The 25,074-nt window shown below is 44.5% G+C and overlaps 1 protein-coding gene across 1 annotated transcript in view; it reads left to right on the top strand.

Annotated features, from left to right (window-relative positions):
* Positions 1-25,074, top strand: part of usta (uronyl 2-sulfotransferase a) — a 57,660-nt gene that overhangs the window by 9,671 nt on the left and 22,915 nt on the right. Inside the window, exon 2 of the mRNA XM_071518880.1 lies at positions 22,712-22,755. Coding sequence (XP_071374981.1) covers positions 22,712-22,755 — 44 coding nt within the window. The remainder of the gene's footprint in view (positions 1-22,711; positions 22,756-25,074) is intronic.

Below are 25,074 nucleotides of genomic sequence, written 5' to 3' on the forward strand. Positions count from 1 at the left end.
TGTTCCTTTGATCACAGAATTAGATGGAAGACGGACAAATTGCAGCTTGCAACGGCATAACACTGCTGATTTTTGGATCCGTTTCGTTCTAGTTTCAGCGAGCTCTTCATATCGCAGAAACCCCGGTGCGTTGTTTGCTTATTGGGGAAGTTTGTTTGTTTACTTTGGCAAGTGTTAAAGCGCTCTGCATTCCTCTGTTTATTGCCACAGAACGCCCACATCATGTTGAGCGCTTGTTTCCTTTCCATAGGCCACATATCCTACACTGGTCATCAAACAGTAGGTCTGCGCGGTCGCCGAAGCCAAGCCATTATTTTCCGAGCTTGATTTGACAGCGGGTTCTGAATTTTTCCTCACGGGTGAGGGTGGCGCTGATTTTGTAACACCTTGCCAGAAACCAAGTAATTGGTTGTTATGGGGCTTGTTAAGAGGAAACATGTTGCCCGGTGGTCAGCGCCATACCTTGTTCAAGGATCTCTGCCTATCTTTATTCTGAGTGATTTCACCACAACCCTGTCTGCTCCCCTCATTTAATGGCTATGAAAAAATATATAGTAGTCTAAAATAGCAGCCTTAAATATACAGCAGGGCAGATAGAGCGGCGATGCCCAGCCCATGTCGTTAAAACCACTACTTGCTAGTTTGGGGAAATGTATCGCTGTGCACTTTAAAGTTTTATATAGCCTGTGCCCTCTCTCTTTGGTTCAGCTGTGCTGGATTTGAGAGCCAGTTTTCGTCTGTTTTCCAGAACCAGAGGACATCTGCAACGGTTATTTTGTGTGACTGTACATATTAGAGGTCTTTTAGTTATGTATTCCACTTTCGGACACTCACTGCCTCCCTCACGGCTGTTAACAACTGTGATGATGCTGCTATGCTAGAAGGATTTTTGGGCTTTGATTGTATACTTGTAATGTATTTTTGTCTAGCTTTTGGTCATACAGTATGCATTGTCTGCACTGTATGTGTGTTTTGTCTTGCATTGTGTCAACACCAATTAGCCTGGTCAAACTGCACATGCATCTGTTGTACTGGGTAAATAAAAGTGATTCTGATGTATTTGACCCTACATTAACTGACATTGCTGTCTTTTCCCTTTCCCTGCTGAAACCCACCTTGAAAAAGACCTGAGACAAATAATCTCTATTCTCATTAAACCTTAGCTTCTGGTCTCTGATCCATTTTCAGTCCTTCATGTCTCCAGGAGTAACAAGTTGAGTTTCCCAGCTGTAGAAGCGACTTAAACGGGCTTCACAGATAAGCCCAACAGGTGTGAAATGTTGTTTTGCTGAGATCAAGGCTGAAACCTCAGGGCAGCATCAGGTGTGGGTTCTGCAAACACATCAGAGGGGGCTTTTTGAAAAACCATACTTCCCTAAACATAATGATTATCATTCTCCATAGCTTTCTCTGCTTTTTTATGATCATGGGGGTCTTTCATTTTTCTCTGTGCATGCCTGTATGCTCCAAATGCTTGAACATAAAATTTGATAGAGCATATGTGTGTATGTCTGTGCATACACGAGTGTGTGTGTTTGCATCTGTGTGTGTGTGTGTTTGTGTGTGCGTGCGTGTGTTTGTGTGTGTGTGCGTACGTGTGCATATACACGATAAGATGCCTTTAAAGGATCCTAGTTGGTCCCTAATGAAACATAACTGGACTCAGATTAAGGAAACACCATCACAGAGTGATTATGCAATATTTCCATGAGGTCAGGAACACTGGGAAACTAGGAAAAAAAAAAGTATAGCCATCCTCCCATACACACACACACACACACACACACACACACACACTCTTTCAGCTGCTACTCCGCTAACATAAAAGATTCAGTTGTTTCATTGATAAAATGCAACTGCTGCAATAAAACCTACTTTATACATTCCATTTTTATATCGCTGGGCTACTGAATTTTTCCTCTGTTTAGTCTGAGTGCTGCTCTCAGTTATATACTCTTAGTTTATGTATTTTTACAAGAGACACACACACACTCACACACAAGCTAGAAAGAATGCATTTATTTTTGTGTGGAGGAAGATAGTTTTTACAGAGCCACTCCATATCTCTGTAGGCCAAGCTAAATAAAGAGTACAGCTGGAGAGAGATGTCCAGCAACCCCTCCCACCCTACCTCCATACACACACTTATATAACAGCTCTTTATTGCTGCCTGTCACTCAGAAACTCATAACTCTATAACTGAGGCAGCGGCCTCAAGTAGACAGGTGCCCTTAAAAATGATAACCAAAGCCACAGAGACAGCCCATAGTCTTGGTACCTGGGGGGTGGGGGTGTGTATGTGTGTGTGTTTGGGAGGGGGGGGGGGGGGGTTACAGCTGAGTTATTATTACCATTTCATTACAGTCCGCTGACACCAGAGACAGCCCCGATACGTTAAAGCTGACACGGTTTGGATGGGAACCTACGACAAGTGTGTGTACGCTGCTGCCAATTTTCCATCATGTGATCTATGACCTCGTTTTTTTTAAAGAAACTTTCATAATCAAATTGTATCTAAATCCGTGCCAATGTTGTTGTTTTTTTAATAAACCTTGAGCTCTGTGTCATTTAAGTCCCTGCAGTGTTTTTGCACAGCCTAATGCATTGCAAAAGAGGAAATGCCTTTATCAGTAATAAGTATTTTAGACTGAATTTATTCAAGAATAAAACGCCGGACATCCTAATATCGCTATTAGTCACTAATGTAACCACTACTTCCACCGACTTCTGCTGAATCAGGACATTTCTTTGCTGCGTAGCTGACAGAGACAGATGAACGTACAGTATTGATGGTGGACGTTTTAGAGGACGACTCAGAAAGGATTTTTGAAATCTTCGGATGGAATGTGGTTCGTCCCCGCGGAAAGCAAACTTCACCTCGGCCAAATCTCACACCTTGGTCTGAAAATGTGCTCTTCTTCTGTGAAACCCACCTTTGTCTCCCAGCGTTTCCCTCTTTCTCTGTCTCTGTCTCTTCAGACTCCCTCGTTCTTTCTCTCAGTTCCCGGCTCTTGCTCTTTTTCATTCACATTCCCCCCTGTACACTCTCTCTCTCATGAAGCTATTGACAGTGTGACTGACAGTACACCATTCACCCCAAAAAAAAAAACTGAACTGAGGTCTAGCATTGAAACCACATCCAGTTACAGTTAACTCATTTAATATCTAAGTCTCTTTTTTTCATGTTTACCCTCCAAACAACCGATCCTTCAACTACTAAAACCCCGGCTTAGACACAGCTCTTCGCACAGTTCTAAGCTGCAACCGTAACCCCATACAAACCCCCCCCTCGGTCGACTGGATAAACCACATTTTTCCAGATGTTTTGAAGAGACATCTTGAGAGAGAGAGAGAGAGAGAGAGCGACACAGTCCAAAGTTAACAAAGTCTTTATCCAAAGACACACAAACGCCCCTCTTCCAAGAAGTTTGTTTTTCTGTAGGTCAGTGCTGAGGTTGGGTCTTTATTTTCAGAAGGGGACTGGTTCTGCGGAGAAGTCCAGGGGTGTGGTTGGTGTTAATTACCTGGTTGGAGATTGCTTATTGATAGGTTGCATTGAACTTCATTTGTGTGTGTGTGAGTGTGTGTGAGCGAGTGAGCATGTCCATGTCCATGTGTGTATCTGGCCTGGATCTGTATTCTCCAACGCCCCGCCCACTTAACCATCCGGCGCATTCAGATTTAAACATTCCACCTCAATTACTCTGCGACCAGTTAGAGGAGTTCAGGAATGTAACAAGGTGGTCTCTAACAGACATAATGGGCTAGAATCTCTCCAGTCTTTAACAAGGGGTCAAAGGTCGTGTCCGGACTTAGGATGAACCCGGCTGGAGGTGAACTGGGTAACTCCGTAGTGATCCTTAGACACACACACACACACATACAGTGTTGCTACGCCCCTTGAAAAGCCATCAGTTGTCTGGCCTGGTTCACTGGCCCAGGTCCGAGTTGTGTAGTGTTTCCACTGGGCCAGCCCAGAACAACCTGCCTGCCTTTTGGCCCAACCAACACCCGCATGCTGGACCAGTCTGGTTTGGACTTGGCTGAATCTGTGCCGTTTGGACGGGCCCGTCCTGTAAATACATTCATCAAGCTGCAGAACGCTGTGCTAATTCTCCACCAAACAAATTCTCACCCCGAGATTCGGCTCAGGATCATAAACATGCTGCCTCACTCTCTCTCATTGTTTATCCTGCCTCTGCCTTTAACATCTCTCTCTTTCTCCCTCTCTCTTTTTCCATCACCATCCATTCATTTGCTACATACACTCTCTCTCTCTCTCTGCTTCTGCCTACAGTATATCTCTTTTCTCTCTCCTCACCCCATTCTTTTTTCTCTCCTCCTCCTGTTCTTTCCTCTGCTGGAAGTGTGTGGGAATGACTTCCACGTAAATTCTTTCCTGGACAGGGAATAGTAGGAGAACAGATGCAGCCTGTGTTGTTCTTCTGCAGTGTACGTGTATGACAAATGCACACATACACACACACACACTTGTGCCACTGGTTGCGTTGGCTATGTGCTACAGCCAGCTGGAACGTTTGTCTCTCTAATCACTACATGCAGTTCCATTACACACTCAGCCGCAGGATTACAAAACCACTGTCTCTCTGAGCTATCCTCCGTGCTCCTCCACCCACTCCTTTCTCGTTCGCGCGCCCATGCATGTGCATGCGTTGCTGTTTGTGCATGTGTCACTTTAATGTGTGTATGTGTGTTTGCATGCCCCTGTGTATGCAAATATTCACTGTGTGTGTGTGTGTGTGTGTGTGTGTGTGTCCATGTTCCCATGCATGCACGTTCTTGTATTTGTGTCTAGGTGCCGGTACGCTTGTCAAGTTGCTTTTGGTATGAAAAGTATTTCTGTTGATTACCATCCATGAGAGCTCATTACAATTTATGATGGCAGTGAGAGATGCTTGGGAGATTTATACTGTCTGCTGCTGTTATTGGCTGCAGATTCCCTGTCTGGGGGAAAGCAAAAGTTTTATTTGTGTCTGCTGATGAAATTTGCTCTAGGGAATGTATAGCTGAATGCAAGTCAGTTACAATGTATACACAGAAAATAAGACACTTCTGTTGTCTCAGTCTATGTAGGCGAAAATTAAAAACATGAGAGGGAGATATCAAAGGACTGAAAAATACAGTGAAAGAAGAGATGAAAGACTTTTCCATATTCAGTGATGCAGGGCGGAACTGCGGAGCCCACAATGCTTGTTGATGTTCCTCTGGTTGTAATATTGGGGTCACAGCCTTTGGGGATTATCAGCAAACTTTACTACTGGGCTGCAGTAAATCCCCACCAGCCAGTTTATTTATTTTCACTTCCCTTTGTCATTTTCTAACTTGCTCCCCTCTTTGTAGTGTTGTAGAGATAAAAAGGTCTTAAGGACAACTGTGAATTAGAAAAACACAGGCTTATTCTTCTTTGATAGCCATCGCCCGTCCTTACCCAGTTGACTTTGAGCCTTTCCCTTCGACCCTAGAGATGACCACACCTTCTCTCTCTCACTTTCTCTTTCTCTATTGCTTTCTCTGTTTCGTAACAGGTTGTGTGTTGTGTCTCTAGCATGTAGCCAGCCCATCTATAATTAGCTGCTCTGTTCTAATGAGGTGTTTCTGTAAGGCTGAAGCTAACCGCTGACCACTATAGCTGAGTGTAGCCCACATTGCTAAATTAAAGGGAGGCTTGATGTTCAAGGTTGCGCTGAATTGGATCCAGCACTCACAAACAGCAGCACAGCGCACCATAGAGTCAGCAAACAAACACACATTAAGGAAAAATTCAGAAACAAGTACATTTTTGTTTGTAACAGGTCACTAAGCTGCCGTTCATGCATGTCTGCTGTTTCTGGTCAGTGTAGTGCTATTCAGCACTGAAAGCATGTAAACTACAAAGACCAGAATTCATTGCACCTATAATGCAGCACGTGGACTCGTGCATACCGAACAGAGTGGTGAAGTTACATGATAAGTTGAGGAAGTAACCCATTTGTAATTCAATGTATATTTGCTTCAGAAAACTAGTGCCATTCAGTATACTAAACAGCTAATGTTGCTAGCAAGTAAGCTGCTAGCTTCATTAGCTTATCACTGGGTGAAAAATAATCCACTCGCTAAATGAAACGTCAACAAAGATGCAGCCAAAATATAGTCTCCTTAGATATATACACACACAACTGAAAATTGGTTAAACCTACTGAGAAATAAGTGATGAAAAGTCAAATGCATTATTTGAGCAATAAAGATAGTTTACAAATCATAAACAGCATGTGTTTAATGGACACCCATGCTGAAGCAAAGTGCCAACTTGTGGGAAGCACTGCATCATTACCCTCATTCACAAATGCAGAAACACGCATCACTCAGTCACATATATGTGGAAAGATAGAGCGGGGCGTACACAGCAAGTTGCTGCCTGTCTATTTATAAGTGTAAAAGATCCCAGTGGGTCGGTCTAAATGAGGGGGTTGAAGGAGTAGCAGAAACTGTCCGTGTGGCTTATTCTTCCCACAAAACAATTCCTGGCTTTCCCGGCTGCATTGCTCCATACAGATGGAAAGCCGCACCACTCGTACTGGGGTTTAGATATAGGACATGGGTTTTGGTTACATCTATGTTTTGGGATTCTTTATGTGCGAGCGCGTTTTAGGGAAACAGGTGGAAGTTTGGTGCGTTGTGTTCTCCACTGTTTTCTCAATAGCTAGATGTCCTTTATCCCTCTATCTCTCTCTCCTCCTATCTCTCCCCTCTCTATCTTTCTCTTTTACTCTGACAATGTAATTTCCTAGATTAGAGTCTTTGGAGCGGGGCAGATTCCTGGTTGTATATTTATAGGCAGAGCTAAAAGCACTTCCCCACACATTCTGTCTGTGATGGACGTGGTACTCATACATGCGGCACACTGATTACAGGCCAGCGCAGACTGTCTGTGTCTGTGAACTGTGACCAGCAGTATATGGCCAAAAATGACCGTGAGTGGCCATGAGTGACCGCAAATACAGTTGGACAAATGCTGCCACATTTTACGACCCTATTGTGTGGTTTAGCGGTGACGTCTCCAGTCTGCGAGTGACATATGGAGGTTCTGGTGTAGCTTGGATCCAGTCCCTGCTAGGCCTCATGAATCTCCAAATTGGGTCTGGATGCAGCAATCTCATATTTTTATTTTTATTTTCACCAGTCAGCTCTATGTTCCTGTCATTGCTATGATTAAGATAGTGGAAAATCTTAATCAGAATCTCATAATCTCTCTAAATACAACAAATGTTTCATAGTCCATGTCAACATCCAGTATCTAAGCGCATTCAAAAAGCAGCATGGCTTTTACGTACAGTATAGTTGACAGAAAGGTGCGAAAACCTGATTGATGCCTGCCAGTTACTGACCTTCGATGAACACTCATCACCCTAAAGCAAAGTGCCTGACCACTGTCGGCAGTTAATCACCATAGCTGCCCTCAAACGACAATGAGCTGACCGTCAGATGCCCGTTTATGAATGGAAACTAGTTATTTCTGACCGCTGCTCTCTCTGAGAGCTAGTGTTTGGCCCGGAGTTGAAGCTGTGCCCGTGTTTCCAGAGGCCAGCCGGGGGTGAGAGAGTTCCCCTCACCCTAACGCCATGGAGCTCCACCCCCCCCCACCCCCCCACCCCACCCCTAACCCCCTCCCTCCACCCTCCCACCCCCTTATTAACATGAATCAACAGAGTTGGCGCGTGGATGCTGTGTTTGTTTGCGCCTGCATTGCGTGCGCCTACAGTACTTGCATGTGTGTGTGTGTGAGTGTGAGTGTGTATGTCAGGCTCAGCGGGGTGCCCATGTGGGGGGGGGGTGAGGGGGGTGGGAGGCAGGAAGTGAAGGGCTCCAGTGTGCTGCTGCCCTGACCAAAGATGCCTTTTGCTGCCTCAACACAGCTAGGTAGACAGATTTAGCACCCTGCCCTCCACCCCAGATGACAGGAGCGGAGACGAAATACACTTGGCACTCCGCTGGTACTGTACGGAAACCTGCTTCATGGAGAAAGTTAGGTTCCTAATGACCCATAATCGGTGGGTATTCCTTCACTGCTTCTCTTTTAGACCTTGTGGTTTGTGTGTCATTGTCGGAGAAGCGTGAGAGCAAAGAGCGTGGGAGCGAGCGAGATGGAGAAAAGAGAAAAATGTAGTTGTTCTCAGAAGCCCAAAGGTTGAGAAACGGCCTTCCTGGCACTGAGGATAACCCTTAGGTGTGCGTGTTCGCCGGTGTCTACGGATACATTATCCCCCTCTTCCGTCTACACTGATGAAGGTAGCAGACGCTGAAATATTTCTCCTTTCCTCACTTCACCTCGCCTCACCTCATTCACATAACCCCTCCTCCCATCTATAAAGCAAATAAAGTACGTCTTACATGCCTAAAGTCTCTGATCGTCATCACCATCAATACCTCCTACCTGGCTTAGTCTTTACAACCCGCCGTAACCCTCAATCAACCGGAGTAGCCTCTGAAAGCGCTTCCAGATTCTCATTTCCTTTATGGCGCTTTTGAAAGATTGTGTTGGAACAAGATACGGAAGCAGTCTGACTCCAGAGGAAAAGGAATGCTCCCACTCTGAATCTTGCTCTTGTTTTTGCCTTAGTTCAGTGTTGACTTTAGCTTTTAGATAAAGTGAGCAGCCATTTCCAAGTCATTTTTGCTTCAGAAACTGCAGCAACCAGTTCATTAGACCATGGTTGTCACTGTATGTCCTGCCACCATGTACAGTATGTCCATCTGTCTGCATGTAGACACGTTCTTGCGGACACAATAACTCAAGAACAATACATTCTAGAAACTTCATACTTACACCACAGGTTCCCCCTATAGAGTTGTGATGATCTGATTAGATTTTGGAGCACCTTGCTGCATACATTTGCATATTAATGAGGAAAAACTGATTTTATTGGAACTACAAGCTATAACTTCTATAAACTACTACTCCTTAATGCTTTAAGATATGGAGTTCATACTAATACAGCCCATGTGTTACGCAAAGACAAGTATGTTGACATTGAAAGTTGCTAATTAATGCATGAATTAGCTTAATTAATCACCTCATTAGCACAATTTATGCTGAATATATACTGGTGATTATGGTGGCACATCAGTGGCCCAGCTTGTTTTTAAGTGTGCACTGAGTGGTTATTGGTAAGAGGCAGCAGAGGGGGAGGCCACCTCTTCTTTCCTGGCAGCTGATGGTGTGAAGGTTCCTGGGTAGAGATAAGAGAAGATGATGGGAAATGAAACCGCTACAGACCAGAGAGGTCAAAGTTTCCAAGGTTGTTGGGGTTTTCCTTCTTTCCTTGGAGAATTGATGGAAATTTCCACCACTTTTCTCTGATCATGTGCATGTGATAGAGTTTATGTTCATATGCATCTGTTAACACATTTTATTTAACTCTAATACATGCTGTACGATAGATTTTAAGATGCTCTGACTGTTACCACAGTTTGTAGCCTGTTTCAAGGGCTTCATCTATAAATACTTCTTTACTGTTCTTGGAGGTGTGATCAGCTGTTTCCTATTTCTTGCTTGGTTATTGCGTTTTACTGTCGCTCTGTTCACTATGGTTCAGTAAAGCACCAAACTCCTGTCATCGCATTTTCACCAAACTGTCGAAACATAGTCGGAGAGCAGTAGATTTATCGCTTAACTACATGGCCGAACTACTGATAGATCAATCACTGCAGTTAAATACGTTTTGTTTTTTCCATGTAAAGAACAGAAAAAAATTCTAATTTTGACAGTGTCCTCTGTAGCACAGACATTCAACATGTTTTTGATTATGCACAAGCACGATACATGATACCTCAACTGTTCAGTTGGTCCAGCTTCTCTTCTTCACTGGTGCAGATCACCCTCGCCAACATGTGCACAACACATGGCCTGTGCACTTTATTTGGCACCTGATGAGGGGAGGGAAAAAATAACGTGTAGGGAAGTTTGTGCGTGCGTGTGTGTGTGTGCGTGTGTGTGTGATGTGAAGTCTCAGGAGGCACTACAATGATGTCATGGGGTACAAGGTGGTCTGCTACAGACGCACATCCTGTGGCTTCTGGTACCGGGCACTGTGAAATGTCCTTGCACACACACACAACCACACACACACAGACACACCTTTCTCTGTCTTTGTTTCTCTCGCTCACGCGCACACATGCCATTGAACACGCACAAATACACACACAGATGCACACTTCTTTCTCTCTCCTTGTTTCTCTCTCTATCACACACCCACGCACATACGCACACACACACACAGATCCAGAAAGCACTGAGTACCAAACAAGGGAGTGGCAGCGTCCCGGTCCAGTAGTGGTTTAACCTGGCACTGACCAGCGCTGCAAACCAATATGGAGCCTGACAGCAGTTTCCGTCAAATGAGTATTTATGTAACAGATGATGCAGGCACAGAGGCCAGGGCTCTGCCTCCATCCACTGTGTAATTAGTGAGAGGTTTGGGTTTTCGGGGACTCGGGTTACACATGTGCAAGCACACACACACGCGCACACGCACACATACGTGACGCACAGATGTGTGCAAATGCAGGTACTGTAAGTGTGTAATATGTACATTCACGCACACACGCATAGATTTGAGATAGATTTGAATGCACTAAATGAAATTCTAATTTATATAATAGAGATTGAACACACACACACACACATACTGTATAATGCACAAGCAGAAGCACACTGGCAGCGTGTCAACTAGGCTGCATTTGGACGGCACCGCTGTGCATGGAAAACGGTTGAAGGTGGAGAGCGAGAGTCATGGTTTGGAAGAGTTGAACTCTTCCTAAGTAGTAATTAGGTAAGAAAAATATTGGCCAAATATGATTATAATGATGATGTATTAGGTGAATTAGAGTAAAGCAATTATCTCATTGGAATAAATCAGCTATGCAAGATTTGTGGAAGAGTCGTTGGCATTTGTGCAGCTACAAAGCAGTTTAAACACAGCGTGCCTCTGATTAGTGTTGGTACTGGCCCCACTTCTAGCCTGATTTACTGTCAGCAACAGGTAGCAGCGTTTCATCCCTGGATGTGGATCCTGATTGCATTAGTTGCTTCTGTCTGTTGCTTTAGGGTGAATTTGCCTGCCTATGAAACAGAGCTGTTTCCTCTGCTGTTTCCCCTGCTACAGTTGAGTTTGGGATTTAGAGTGGAGTTGCTGTTCTCATCTTTTGTACTTTGTTGATTTTTTTCCATCTATTTCTGCTGTCATAGAGCCCAAGTTACTTATTTTGACCCAGTAGTATTATTTCCACAGTGATTAGGGCTTGGGTATTGTAGCCTATTTTTTTCTTTACTGGTACTGGCTCAAATACAAATTTTAAATTGGCTCTACTGTAAAGGAGTATTTTTTGATAGCTCTCAATGTTGCATGAAAGCATATTTCATTGCAGTGATGATGGCCTGATGGGCTGAAACATCTGCTGTAATTATTCTTTACTATTTTGCATGTTTTGAGCACTATTTTACACCATGTAACTAATTTTTGTTATTTCAGCTGAATGATTTAATGTTTAAAGGCTTTTTTATGCTCTAGTAAATCGGTATTTGTGTTCCTCTGTCATCTAATGAGAGAGAGATGAGAAAATCAGGCCTTGGTTTACATATATACATTCCATTGGCTTTTCTAAGTAAAAGCAGAATATGGCTAATTGCTTTTCCCACAGAAATTAGTAAAAAAAAATAGTGCTCTCAATTTAAAAATCTAACATTTTGCCTCCCGTTTGATTATTTTAAATTGATTTGATACCAAAAACATTCAAAACGCTGACAGGGATTGCGAATCGACAGCCATTGACAGCCAGTGGCCAACTTGCATGCGTGGCAGTATGTCTGGAATGGATCATCTCTGTGCTGAAATCACACCTCCCCATGTTAAACAGAACAGTGTAACCAGTCCTGTAAAGGCCTATTGCCCGGGCCCATGAGAAAACTAACATGCTTCAGCGGACCACAGTCACACGTTGTGCGGAGCGCTCGCTTTTTCTCTCCCCTGTGGAAATATTTTATGACATGGTCTCAGTTTTGACAAGGCTATCCAAAGAGCTATTAAAACTGCCTGCCGTTTTTTTCTCTTTCTGTGCTGTAAGTCTGTCATTCCATTCCATCATTCCACTGTGTGTATTGCTTTCTGTCCAGCTCCCTCTCTCATCATCTCACTTTCCTATCACAAAACCTTCATTTTTCTATCTCTCCTTTCTGTTGCCATCTCTCTCTCTCTCTCTCTCTCTCTCTCTCTCTCTCTCTCTCCCTCTCTCCTCTGTCCCTCACTCCAGTGTGAGTCTCAGCTCCACACAGGCTCTCTTTATGCGGTGTGTTTGTTCTGCAGGGGCAAAGCTGCAGCGCCGACCCTGCTGCGCTCACTGCTGAGCAAAGTTTGATGAGGAGGAGCGGGCTGTGGGAAGGGGAGACCGTGTCGTAATCGATAGCTCTTCCCTGCGTTTGTGAACGGTTGACACGCACGCACACACACACACACAAACACACACTGTCGAGGCTCTGGATGGAATGGATGCATCGACCGACCGAAGGATGAGGAGTTTCCTCGCAGCCGGTCGAGTCGTCGAGCCAACTCTCCCTGTCAGGAAGCAATAAAATCCCATCAATCCCCACAACCAATGTCCAATGCTGCATCATTACACCCCTTTATCATCATTATGTGTCATATGTTATTTAACTTGCTCTTAATTTTCTTTGCGCTACTGCAGACATTGAATATCGTTAGACAGAGGAACACCTAATTTGGTGGCAATTTCGAAGACGTATCGATTTGAATCCTTGTTTGTGTGTGTGTGTGTGTGTGCGTGTGCGTGTGTGTGCGTGTGCGTGCCCGTGCATTGAAGGTTGGTTTTTGTTTGTTTCTTTTGTTTTTTACATATGCACTTTATCTTCTGGAGTGGTGACACCACTCCAGAGAGAGACAGATGGTTCCCACACCCGGCCTCTGTAAATAATAATAAAAAATAAAAAAAAGATGATGTTTAAATACATCTGCAGCTCAGTGTGTGCACGTGAATCTGTGCTTCCTGGTGGAATCATTATGCGTTTCTCTGTTGGAGGGATTTCAGGCCGTTGAGGAAGCTGTAGCTGCCAGATATTGTAATTCATCATACAGTGGTGACCTCCAGAGGGTTCACAAAATGATTTGATAACAATTTGTTCCTGTCTTCCTCTCTTCCGCTCTCTCTCTCTCTCTCTCTCAATCTCTCTCTCTCTCTGTCTTCCTCTCTCTCTCTCTTTCTCTCTCCCCCTGACTTTCTTTCTTCATTTCCTCGCTTCTCTGTAAAGCAGCTGTTTTACCCGAATCTGTTTCTTGTGTCACATGACGACCCCAGAGGAATTCCGGGTCTCCGTTGTAATTCACTAGTCCTGTCTGATCCCCCCCTTTATATGGTACCTTTTTTCCCCTCCTCCCTCTTCCCTCCTTTCCCCCCCGTTCCGCCCCCTTTCCCCTTTTTTTTCCATCCTGGAGCTTATCCATGCTAGCTCACACACCCCGGGGTCCCACAGGGCGACGGGGCGGCAGGTGATTTACATAGCAGCACATCACAGAAGTGTGTGTGTGTGTGTGTGAAAACAGAAACCACAAGGAGACAGTCGACAACATAGATAAATTAAGCTCTGATTCATCTGTGCGTGGCCTCATTCAAAACTCCTTGCAGATGTGATAGTGGATGTAAGTGTGTGACTGCGCGCTTCCTGACTGACGGGTTCGAGCTCGCTGTGTTGCATCTGCGTCTCGGTCTGCGTCCATAAGATACTGTATTGATTCCACAGGAGGCTTGAACCCAGGTTGTCCAGTTGAAGGTATAGGGTTGGGCGATAATTCAATATTATCGTTTATCGTCTTTCAGTGGATGGAATCGTATCGTGATGATATGGTGATTTTGGGATATCGTGATACACAATTCTGCTGTCTAAACTGATGATATCAAGCAAATTTTATATAAAAAATCTGACAAAATGAGGTGTGGTAGGAATATTATTTGAATATTTCAGATTTGTTTTACATCACACCTAACATGACCATTCGGTTAAAATCCTTATGACCCTAGTTGAAGGACAGTCACCCTACCCACTGTGCTGCCCTACTGCCCAAATTCTCATTATTTTACTGCTGACAGTGGGGCCAGACTGCTAATTCAAAGTCAACATGGCCAACATCAGGACAGGCCAACAAAAGCAGAAAATAGATGTTAAGTTTTGGTTCACCGATGGCCTATAAATACGTGGTTCGGATGTGACTCTGCAAGAGAGGCATGACTGCACACCCGGCTTCTCTATTGGGTTTTTCCTGGTGGTTTCGATTCTCCACATGTATCTATAGCGAGCCTCACTGTGACTCAGCAGCATCTCCACTGCATCCTAAAACCAGGGTGCAACATGTTGAGAGAGAGACAGATGGTTCCCACACCCGGCCTCTATTTTCAGTCGGCTTTGTCATGATGAAAGGATCTGTAATAACAGGTTGAAATTCCTGTACTTGTTTTTTTTATATTCCCGCCCCTGTGTCCAATCCATGTTTCCAGCGAGACGCAGGAAAAAATACAAGATGTCCACAAGGGGAGGAGGGCTTTTGGGAAATCTGCCGTCTTAGCTGGGGTTTCACAAAGGTGAAAGTTCGTAACAGGCAGATGTGACATTTCACAAGACAGACACTTCCTGGTTAACCCTGGGTGCCGCGCAGACCATGAGGAAGACCAGTATCAGTAAAGGGAGACATAACAGGAAAACCAAACAGATGGACTTCAGAGTCCAAAACTTGCTACAAATGCAGCTTGTGTTGCAAAAAAAAGAGAGATTCTTTAAAAAATGCTTTAGCGCAGGTTAGGCTCATGGCCAAGGGAGCTTTGCTGTACACAAACAAGTAAAGCAGGCTGTTTATCGAGCCTCCTTTACTCACAGAGAGCCTTCTAACCTGGTTTCTCCGGTCCAGTGATGTAGCGGTAAAATGAGAAAAGGGGTAGACTAACTAAACAGTTACCAATCGAGATATTCTGAAAAAATGTCAGTATAACTAAAAACAAATATTTTCAAATGACTAGACTACATTCAAGTGTCTCTTACATGAGGTTACATGATGCTTATACTAATAGTTTAAAGGTCTATTTTGGCTTAAAAAGCCAAGTAAACTCTTCTTTGAAGATAAAATGTTGAGTTAAAAGATTTTGGGTGAGTTTACTCTCACCTGCTCCAGTCAAAGCTGATGTCAGTACTCAATCTTTTAATTTGGATAAAAAAGATTTGTCTGAGACAAGACAGGGACGGCTGACAGGATGAAGTCTATTTCAGGACAGAGAAAATCTCACTAAGTGAGGAAAGAGCTGGTGCTAATTGTGCTAAATCTCACAGCCGGAGGTTAGCACGTTCCCTCTCTAAAATAGAGGACATTCAGTGCATCTGCGGTGATTACAAATAAGACTTTTTGTCTTCAGAGATGTGGATGGCACAGATGCCACCAGGGCCGTGTGTGTATGACTGTGAGGCCGAGCCAGCTTTCAACATCTGGTGTGTGTTTGGTGAGTTAGAGTCGGCGTAAAGCAACACAGGCCGGGTTGTTGCCAGTGAGCCCAGTTGTGGTTGGTTTTTAATGAGTTGGTTTGATGGCTGCTGAGGTTTAACTGTTGTTGTTGTTATTATTGTAGTACAAGGGTCCACCATTATTTATATCCAAATCTTTATTTTTTTTTGTCGCTCCTGGTATTGAGGGCTTCAGAGCATTCCATAGTGTGAAAAATACATTTCATATATAATTGAGAATATGTTAAGAGGTATATTTCAAAATATACAAAATCTACATCTACATAATGTAATTTTGGTATACATGTATACCTTTTTTTGGCCAATCTTTGTATATTTTTTAACATATTTTAAATGGGTTTTTTTTCCCATATGGAAGTTGTTCTACTAAAACCTATCATTATTAATTTATGTTCTTGTTATTGGTCTTGACCCACTTCAGAGCATCAGAGATTTATTCTTGTAGCAATTTTTTACAGTAAATTCATAAATAGTGAGGTAATGGTCTTGAGCGCCTTATACAGTGCTGCCTGGATTTTACTACTGATAGCAGTATTTACATCTACAATCAATCAAAATATATCATGAGGTAATCTTGGCTAACACACATGGGGTTTTTGATTTTGTTTTCTATCAACCTAGAAGCAAGGCATAAATGGTCCCCTCCATTTGGCTTCTTTTGTAGGGGTGTATGGGAAAAATCACTGGTCAGTCAAAATGGCCGCCGGCAGGCTCTTTATTCATAAGGACAGGCTAGCGAGACAGCCGGTGTCGCGTCCGTGTGTCCACAGGCCCAAACAAGGTACGTACCAAACCGCACAGCCACTTAGCTGCTGTAAAACAGGAAATGACTCGTCCAGAATGAGTTGACAGAGCGTGCCGTTCATCAGAATCCCCTGGCAGCATCACATCCTGTGATTAATATTTTTTTTCCATCCCTGACCTGCGAGTGACACTCATTACTGTGAAAATGGAGGTAGGATATCATGTTGAGGAAGGCATTGTTGTACGCATCACTTCCCTCGCTTGTTGACGCGTGACTTCTCCGGTGATTCCTGCTTCGACTGCGCGGCGTCAGTCAGACATCTATTAGAATCTCTCAACTGTTTACCCAATTTTCTACTTCACGGCTCGTTTCTTCATTTCAAAGCTATACCTGATTTCAAAGAGGCAGTCGGCGGCGCTCGCAGGCTCTGTGACAGCTCGGGTCTCCTGAGGTCGAGGGTTCGTACCTGTTTCTGCGGGGAAAGTCTGAGCAGAAAACCCAAAAAAAGAGAAGTAGGTGAAGTGCACTCTATGTACTTTACTTCCCTACTTCCTTCATCCAGGTGGCTGTCAGCAGCACAGAGCAGGGACTAGGGGTCTTTAGCAAACGCTTTCCTGAAGCTGCTCTTGAAAGTGATGAAAATCCTCCTTCCCCCCTAGATTTTTTTCACTACCATGGCCTCAGTTTGGTGCTGGGCTTCACTGGACCCCATGTGGCTACTCCCTCGATTTGATCCACTTGGCTTCATTCAGTTTCACTCACTGCTTACTCTCCTCCTCCCGGCTTTTGCTTCAAGTCAAGTCAAGTTTATTTATATAGCCCTTTATCACAAGCATGTCTCAGAGGACTTTACAGAGAATGTGTCTAGCTAGATCTAACATAAACAATGGTGAACAAAATTATGTAGGACAAGCATAGCGAAAAACACAAGGTAGGCAAGAGCAGATTTAGCAAGACAAACAATCTACCTATTCTACATAGCCTAACCCTACCCGGCACCCCCAGCCTTAGACCCTAAACGCACACAAGGAAAAACTCCCAAGAGAAACCTTAGTAGGAAAACTTGGAAGAAACCCTCATGTTTCGAAACATCAGATGACTCAGCTGGGGTCCTGTATATCGACTTACTCCTTTGAGCGCAAATTCTATTGATGTGGGTACGAGAGTAACGGTTCAAAGCGTTTTTATTTTTAACGCCCAAATTTTAAATGCACCGCTGAATAAGTGATAGCTAATCAGCCGTTATCAAGCACAACAAGCCAGATCTGAGTCACAGTTCCCCCCACGCCTTTCAAAAGCTCTATCATTAGTTCAAAGCCTCATTCAGCTGCGAACGTCATTCACAAACGCTACAGGTTGTCACCGTCAACACCAGCTCTGCCATCTGTCACGCCGTCACTATTTTTAAAGCATAGTGATAGGGACTTGGATTTTTTTTTTTTTCACACAAATTATGTGAATCACTCCCGTCTCCTCGGTTTCCTCACAGACGCGTCGGAGCTCACTGAGGTTTCTCTCCTGCCTGTGTGCCTTTTATTTAGGCCTCTCTGATCCGCAGCACCGGAGCCAGCGCTGCTTTTGCTGGGTCATCGGTTTAGCGGTGCGTCCCGGCTGCACGACACGCACACTGGCGGCCGCCGGTGTCCGCAAATGACATGCTGACGGTCGTCCTCCAGCCTCCAAAAACCTGCGTGTCTGTACGCATGTGTGTGTGTCCTATTCCGCCTCGGTTAAAGTCAGACCCAAATTTTAGGGGAGCGTTTGAATTCCACGAAATAGTCGCCCAAAGATCCAAAGATCTAGTCTACGGGCACCTGCAATAACATTTATATTTATATCACGAAGCTGGCTGACCGTCATCGCCGCTCTGCAGGAGTGACTGAGGGGGAGGCGTGGAGCAGCAGAGCGCAGTGGGTGGAGACCCTGACCCGTAGCCTCGCTCCCCTCTGTAATTAGCGAGGTGGGTCGAGCCGCGGGTCTTAATGGAGGGCCACTCCCACACTCCAAATCAAAGGGTTGGGTTGACCACACACACACACACACACACAGAAGCACGTAACCCATGCACACATACGCGCACTGACTTGAGTTTTTGTTTGCATATACTCACCATTTTGGGTGTTGTTGTGTATATACTGTAGCGCAAATGCTCAGTAAGGGGCTGTAACTACAGGCATGCGTCTAAGTTTAACTGGGTGTGTTTTACACAGCTGGGTTAGGCTGGAGTTATGTAATTTTCAACTGCAGCATAACTGTGATAGGAAGAAAAAGAGGTTATACAGACTATATCTATCTATCTATCTATCTATCTATCTATCCCACAAACTTTCTCTCTATGTCAGTCTGTCACACACTCACACACAAGCTGTGCCCTATATGCCGATAAACACACTCCTGGGTGTCCCTAGAGACCTTAAGAAAGCACACACCTTTCATTTTCTCTGTCTCAGTCCGTGGAGGATGTGCCGAAATTACAGCCGGATGCGGTGAAGGATGAGAAAGTCTCCTCTTCAGAAGGATGTGGAACCTGCAATCTGGCTGCGCATTCTTGTAGTAGAGCATTCCAGCGCAGCGATTCCTTCCCTCCGCGCTCCGAGTCGGGTCCCACAGCAAAGCGAAGGGCCCCTTAACTGCAACGCTCTGTCTATCCTCTTGGCCTTATTCGCAACTGCCATTCCTGTGTGGTTTTCCGCTCCCACCTCGGCCTATTCTGGGATGTGTTCTTTCCTAAGCCCTACTTAGCTAAGTCACCATTTTCATAGAGAAAATGAAACGGTCTACGCTCTAAATACATGTTTATGAAATTCCCTAACTTACTGTAGCATTCCTAAAGCAGGCCAGCACCAAAGGGAAAATTCCAGCGTCTGAAGGAATTGTTTTGGGCTGGTTCTGTCGAGGCCTGGTGGGTTATTTGGGTATAAATATACAAAAGTTAGAACAGTGAATGAAGTTGGAAATGTTTCCCACCTTGTCTTGCATTCAGACCAATATTATGCCAAATACGTATATACCTATCTTGAGTTTATTTCCCAGTTCTCTCTCTTTTCACCATATCATCTCCCTCTCTCCACTCTCATTATTAAATCTTTTTCGTAATTCTATGTAATCCTCCGCATTTACTATAACTTTTCTCAGCTATCATTGTTATCCCAATTATCCCACCACTCTATGACTCATTTTTTGCACAGGAGACCGGCTCAGCTAATGGGGTGACTAATTGATGGAGGCGGTAATTTGCTTTAACGAGGCACTAAGCTGCTGGACAGGAGCGCGGCTGGCCTGGTTGGGGCGTCCCCCACCCCTCACACTGAGGCCTTTAGATACCGGCTGCTTCCACTTGTAGGTGCATTCATGGTCAGTAGTTAGTCTGTACATATTCAGCTATTATTTTTTGTAAGAAAGATAGAGTAGATCACTCTACATGAAGGTGGATAGGTTGTTTGAAAGTCTTAAAATGAACCAGGGCTGATTGTGTACCATAGTCTGCTTTATGTATGCTTTTAGTGTTTTGCCAGTTTTTATTTCTGAAATGAAGACATTTCAAGCTAAGATATTGACTATGTCAGAATTTATTGATTAAAGCTTGGCAGAACTACTGATTTATGTTGTCTGTGTTGTAGTATTGATTAGATAAATGTAGCTAGGAATGGGAATGCAGCCGCTTCTAGTCAGAAGCAAGTCCATGGATCTTGTGACACAGTAATCCAATTAACCATTTAGCTACATGCCTATGCAAACCCTAGCTCCAATTAGTTTCTTTCTCTCACACACACGCACACACACACACACACACACACACACACACACACACACACACACACACACACACACACACACACACACACACACACACAACAAAGTAGAGGATGGGTGACTTTGACCTTCATTCAAGCTGTGAATTCTCCCCACATCTCCTCCAGCTGCACCCACTGCCCTCTCCTCCCGAACCCTTTCTCTGTTACACTTGCCCATTCATGACCTCTGTGTTAGTGGGACATACAGTACATGCATAGTTCAATGTAAGGAAATGGTTAAAGGGTTAAATGCAGTTCTGGTTGAAAGGTGCATAGTGAAGTCAGAAGCACACATATGAATCAAAACAGTGTAGCCAACTGTTGTAGGACAACAGAGAGTGCAGAAGTACAGTATGAGCTGACATGGGCTGCAGGCTATTCTGTCCAATCTTGGGATTCACGCGTTCTTGAATGGAGCCAAAGAGCCCCATGAGACACGCGGCCTCCTTCCCACCTCCTTCCCACTAGTTCTGCTAACAGGGGATTAGAAGGAGAATAGGCATGATAACTGTAACACTCAGTGGCTCCTTAAGTTCACTTTTCCTTTCTTTGTGGGTGGTGGGGGCGGATGGCAGCTGTCAGCTTTTTACGAGCGTCGTGCCCTGGAAAAAATTAGCTCCAATCCCCCTATCCAAAACGCTAATGAGAAGCACACATTGGGGGGGGGGGGGGGGGTTGTCCATGATGGATGACAGAGGAAGGAACGGAGATGTCTGCCTCTCTCTGGGTCCTCGCCCCGCCACGACCTCGAATGCCTCGGCACGATCTGCACACCCCGAGCCTCCCTCAGCATTCCTCTGAGAGGCTGCCTCAAATCTGTGTGCGTGCGTGTGTGTGTGTGTGTGTGTGTGTGATGCGTGTGTATCGAAAAGACACCTCAGGGTGCGCGTAGTGCAGCTGTGTCTGTATTTATACATCTAGTGCCTGATGAATTAATGAGCCACAACACTTGCACAGGAATTCAAGCAGGTTCTATACAGTAACGTTGGTGTGTGTGCAAGTGTGTGTGTGTGTGTGTGTGTGTGTGATGCTGTAGCAAATGCCAAACCCAGGCAGATTGGATGTCAGTGTAAGACTAATTGCTCAAAGCCTACACACCGCTATCTGAAGTATAAACAGTACTTACTAAGTCGTACAATGCACTTGCAGCATGAGCGCATAATAACCCCTGGAAGTGTGTGCCAAGAGGGAAAGTTCTGCCAGAAGTGAACCGATGCGTCTGTTCATGTGCGAGGTTTCATCTCGTGTCTCGTTGGCGTGCAATGTTTCATTTTAGAGACTCAAGGAGAGATTGTTCTCTTATGTAATATTTCATCTTCTCTTTCTAGCTTTTTTTTTCTCCACACTGTCTAGATTGTCTCTCTCTCTCTCTCCGTCTCTCTCTGAGTTCCACCTGAATGTTACAGAGGTGATGGGAAGCAGCATTACACAGAGAGACCGTGCACTCTATCAGTTTTGAATGGCACAATCCATAACACTAAAGTGGCCAGTCGACACACCTCTGTGTGCATATCATAAAGAAAATAAAGCAATCATACTTTCAGGTTTACTTTTAGGTTCATTTATGACAACTCACGCAAGTCGGGGGCAACATCAACCGTCTCTGCCAGCCGTCTCTCCTGTTTTATTATTTAATAACATGATATTCTCAGATATATAACTGTCAGCTCTCTACTGTGGACGGCATGCATGACTGCTGACAGGTGATATATTGACAGATGTATGTATGGGACTGCTGTGAACCAGATTTGTCTTGAATGTCCTAATCTTACTGTCTGGTGAAGCAGTGCAAATTTTAACACTCCATATTGTTAACAATTCAGCGTTTTTTTGTAAATATGTAATGCAAAAGATTGTATGTATGTCAGAACTTTAGATATAGACGACTCGCCATTCAAAGAGATAGGAGTCTTGTCTTGCTAGTCACAAACTTACTGCCCAAACGTTACCAAGATGGCGCCCGAGTGAACCGACTGTCCTTAAAGGGACTTCGGCGTGTGCAGGAGAAGAAGAGGCCGCTGTCTGGAAGCCAGGGCCTGGATTTGGAGAGCGGGCTGGAGGGAGAGCACAGACCCTCAGTGTGAGGCAGCCTTGAAAGAGCCCCATTGTTCCCACATTAAACGGCTCCACAGTGTTCGATATACTGTAGAAACGGGCCATAACTCTCTCTTTGCGATGTCCCCACACTTAATAGAGGATGGGTGTGTGTGTGTGTGGGGGGGGGGGGGGGAGCTGCTCACTACTGCCACAGTCTTGTATTGTTGGCCACTGAGCAGCTCCACATCACTGTCTTGCACACTTCCATGGTGGTTGTTAAGGGAGGGGGGGACGTTACTCATTTCACCACCCCCCCACCCAGATCTCCCCACCTTCACCTTTCATCTTCCAGGGTTTTCAAACTGGCAACCTACAGTTCAAATGCCTGCTTGTCTAATGCCTTTTCAACCCCTGCACATGAAGGGGGTTGTGGGATGGCTTTTTCCACTGCTTTCATCTGTGTAGTTGTGATGAATGAATCTATTAGCCTTTGTGAATTATCCTTTCAAACAGTCATACTGTGAACATGACAGAATCCTAATGCTTGCTTCCTTATCTTGGCAGGTGAATCCACGTTTTTGGATGACCACGGACCCCCTGCTCCAAGAGTGAGTCTCTCTTTCTCTCTCTCTCTCTCTCTCTTTTATCCTCTCTTCTTTTGGCCCTGACTTTTTTTTCTCCAGCCTCCCTCTCTCTGATGCCAGTCCAGTCCAGTTCAGTCAGGATAAGGGTTAGGTCTGTGTGCAGGAGCTGCGTGCAAACTCACTCTAAATACCAACTGGACCTGGCCTCAGAGCTACAGTAATGCTCTGAACACACACACACACACACACACACAGCACCGACACAGGGGCCTTGTATTCGTCCAGCTGCATGTCTGCATGACTATCTCTCCTCTATGCCCCCCCTCTCTCTCTCTCTCTCTCTCTTTCTGCCAAGCTCTTTCTTCCTCAGTCTGCCCCTTGTTCATCCCTTGTCTATCTCCTCCCTTTATTCAATCACCACCTAATCCTCACCTCCATTTCTCACCTATTTCATCCCCCTTTTCATCGTTCTCACCTTTCTGTTTCGATGGAAGCGATTTGTGTGACATGTAGCTCATGTAGTCAATCCGGTTACAGGTCTGTTTGTTGCTGATGTGAACAGCTGTTCGGATTAAGTCGGTTCACATCTGGGCTTTGTTTGTGTGTCATGTGTTTACTTGGGAAGGCCTATACTGGCCGCTAAGCCATGCTGAATCTGTATGTAAGCGTTATCTGTATGAAACAAGGGCTGTGATTGATTGGAACGCTCTGGATGGGTGGTGAAATTGTCTGGATTTATCTTTTTAGGGGGGAATGATGGCTGAGTTTCTTAAATGTCTGAAACAAGCCGACATATTTCACTTAGAATAGGCTCACCACGCCAATTTGTTTTCTGGTAGTCATTTTCTAAACTGTATACTGTAGGACTGATTCCAGGCTTCCAGTATTATAGGGCTTGCTGAAATTTAATGCAACTTGAACCCAATAAACCACAAATAGTTTCCACCGTTTCCCATTGAGAATAAAGCTGAGAGTATAGCAACATGCCCGTGTCGCGAGGCAATCGATCGCAAATATTTATTCTGTGATTCAAACACAGAAGCTTTGGAATTTATTTTGACGCTAAAAAGTGAGATTTTAATGGAGAGAAAAGTCTCCAAGAACCAGAGGAGAGTGAAAAATATGAATACACTTTAAAACTGTTTCTTCCATCTTTAATTAAACTGTGTTTGGGTTTTGTCCCAGGGACCTCCATCTGAGTTTTGTTGTGTGTGTCTCTACTGTATGTGGAGAGAAACCACTGATTGGAATAGTTCTTCTTATACATTCTCTCATTGGGAGTGGCTTAAAGTGAATGAAATAACAGGGAAATCAAACTAATCCTTCCCTTGAAACCCACTTCAGGACCCCAGTTTGGAAATCACTGCTCTAAAATATTTTCTCTGTGTTCTTCCTTCCCCCTTTTCATTCCAGCTCTTTGGCTGCAGTTTGGCTGCAGCTGCCATTTGCAACCACATTAGACATTTTACTGGATTTTCTAAACTAGTTTCCTTGTGCTCACTACACACAGTCTCCATAGACACAGCTAGGCCGACGTTACATTAGCTGCTAACTTGTCTGTCATCTTTTCATCCCCCAGACAGACGATGCTAATGCCATGTCAGCGGCAAGCCCTACATCAAGCACGTCTCTCATTATCTCTCCGTCTGATGTCCCGCTGAAATTGAGATTGATCGGTTATTTTTTCGACAGAGGTCGGGCTTATTACAGCGCGCGCACGCGGCGGCAGAGCTTCTGTTTAATGTCGGGACGTTCTGCCTTGAGAAGATTAGAAATTGTGTTTAGGCTCGATGTAAATGAAAGCATATGGAAAAACCAGACGGCTCTCGGAATAGAGTTATGGGTCTTTATGTGTGAGGAAGCATGACAAGAATGTCTTCGCATTTTTATACACGTTGCTGTGTTTCTAAATATTGTTTTATAGCCAAACATTCTTCTGTCTAATATTATATTTCGGCTACAGCTTTAATAGAGCAGTTTATGGCTTCTATCTATATATTATGTATTTGTAGAAATTCTTTAGGCAATGCCATAAGACATGTTTCCATCCAGCTGTCAAGCCAAGTTTGAGCAAACCTTTGAAATGTCAAAAAAAAAAAAGTAAATTAGGTGCATTTCCATCAGCTGGGTTGAAGCAAATAAATAGGCCTGCATCAGAAAAAGTGTTAGGCAGTGTGATTGTTCCTTGGTGTCAGATAATGTCGGCCATATTTCATGCTGTCCGAAGATGAAAACAAAGAAATGCACTTGGCATTATTCTAATCCACCAACAAATGGCCATTCAGCCATGACAGGCGCCTTGTACATGGGAGCGACAGCGCGTATGACATTTCTCGGGGACAG

Source organism: Centroberyx affinis, unplaced genomic scaffold (assembly GCF_046629955.1).
Source record: "Centroberyx affinis isolate AG114_WGS23_722 - 3 ecotype Tasmania unplaced genomic scaffold, CSIRO-AGI_Caff_v1 ptg000640l_1, whole genome shotgun sequence".
Lineage (NCBI taxonomy): Eukaryota > Metazoa > Chordata > Actinopteri > Beryciformes > Berycidae > Centroberyx > Centroberyx affinis.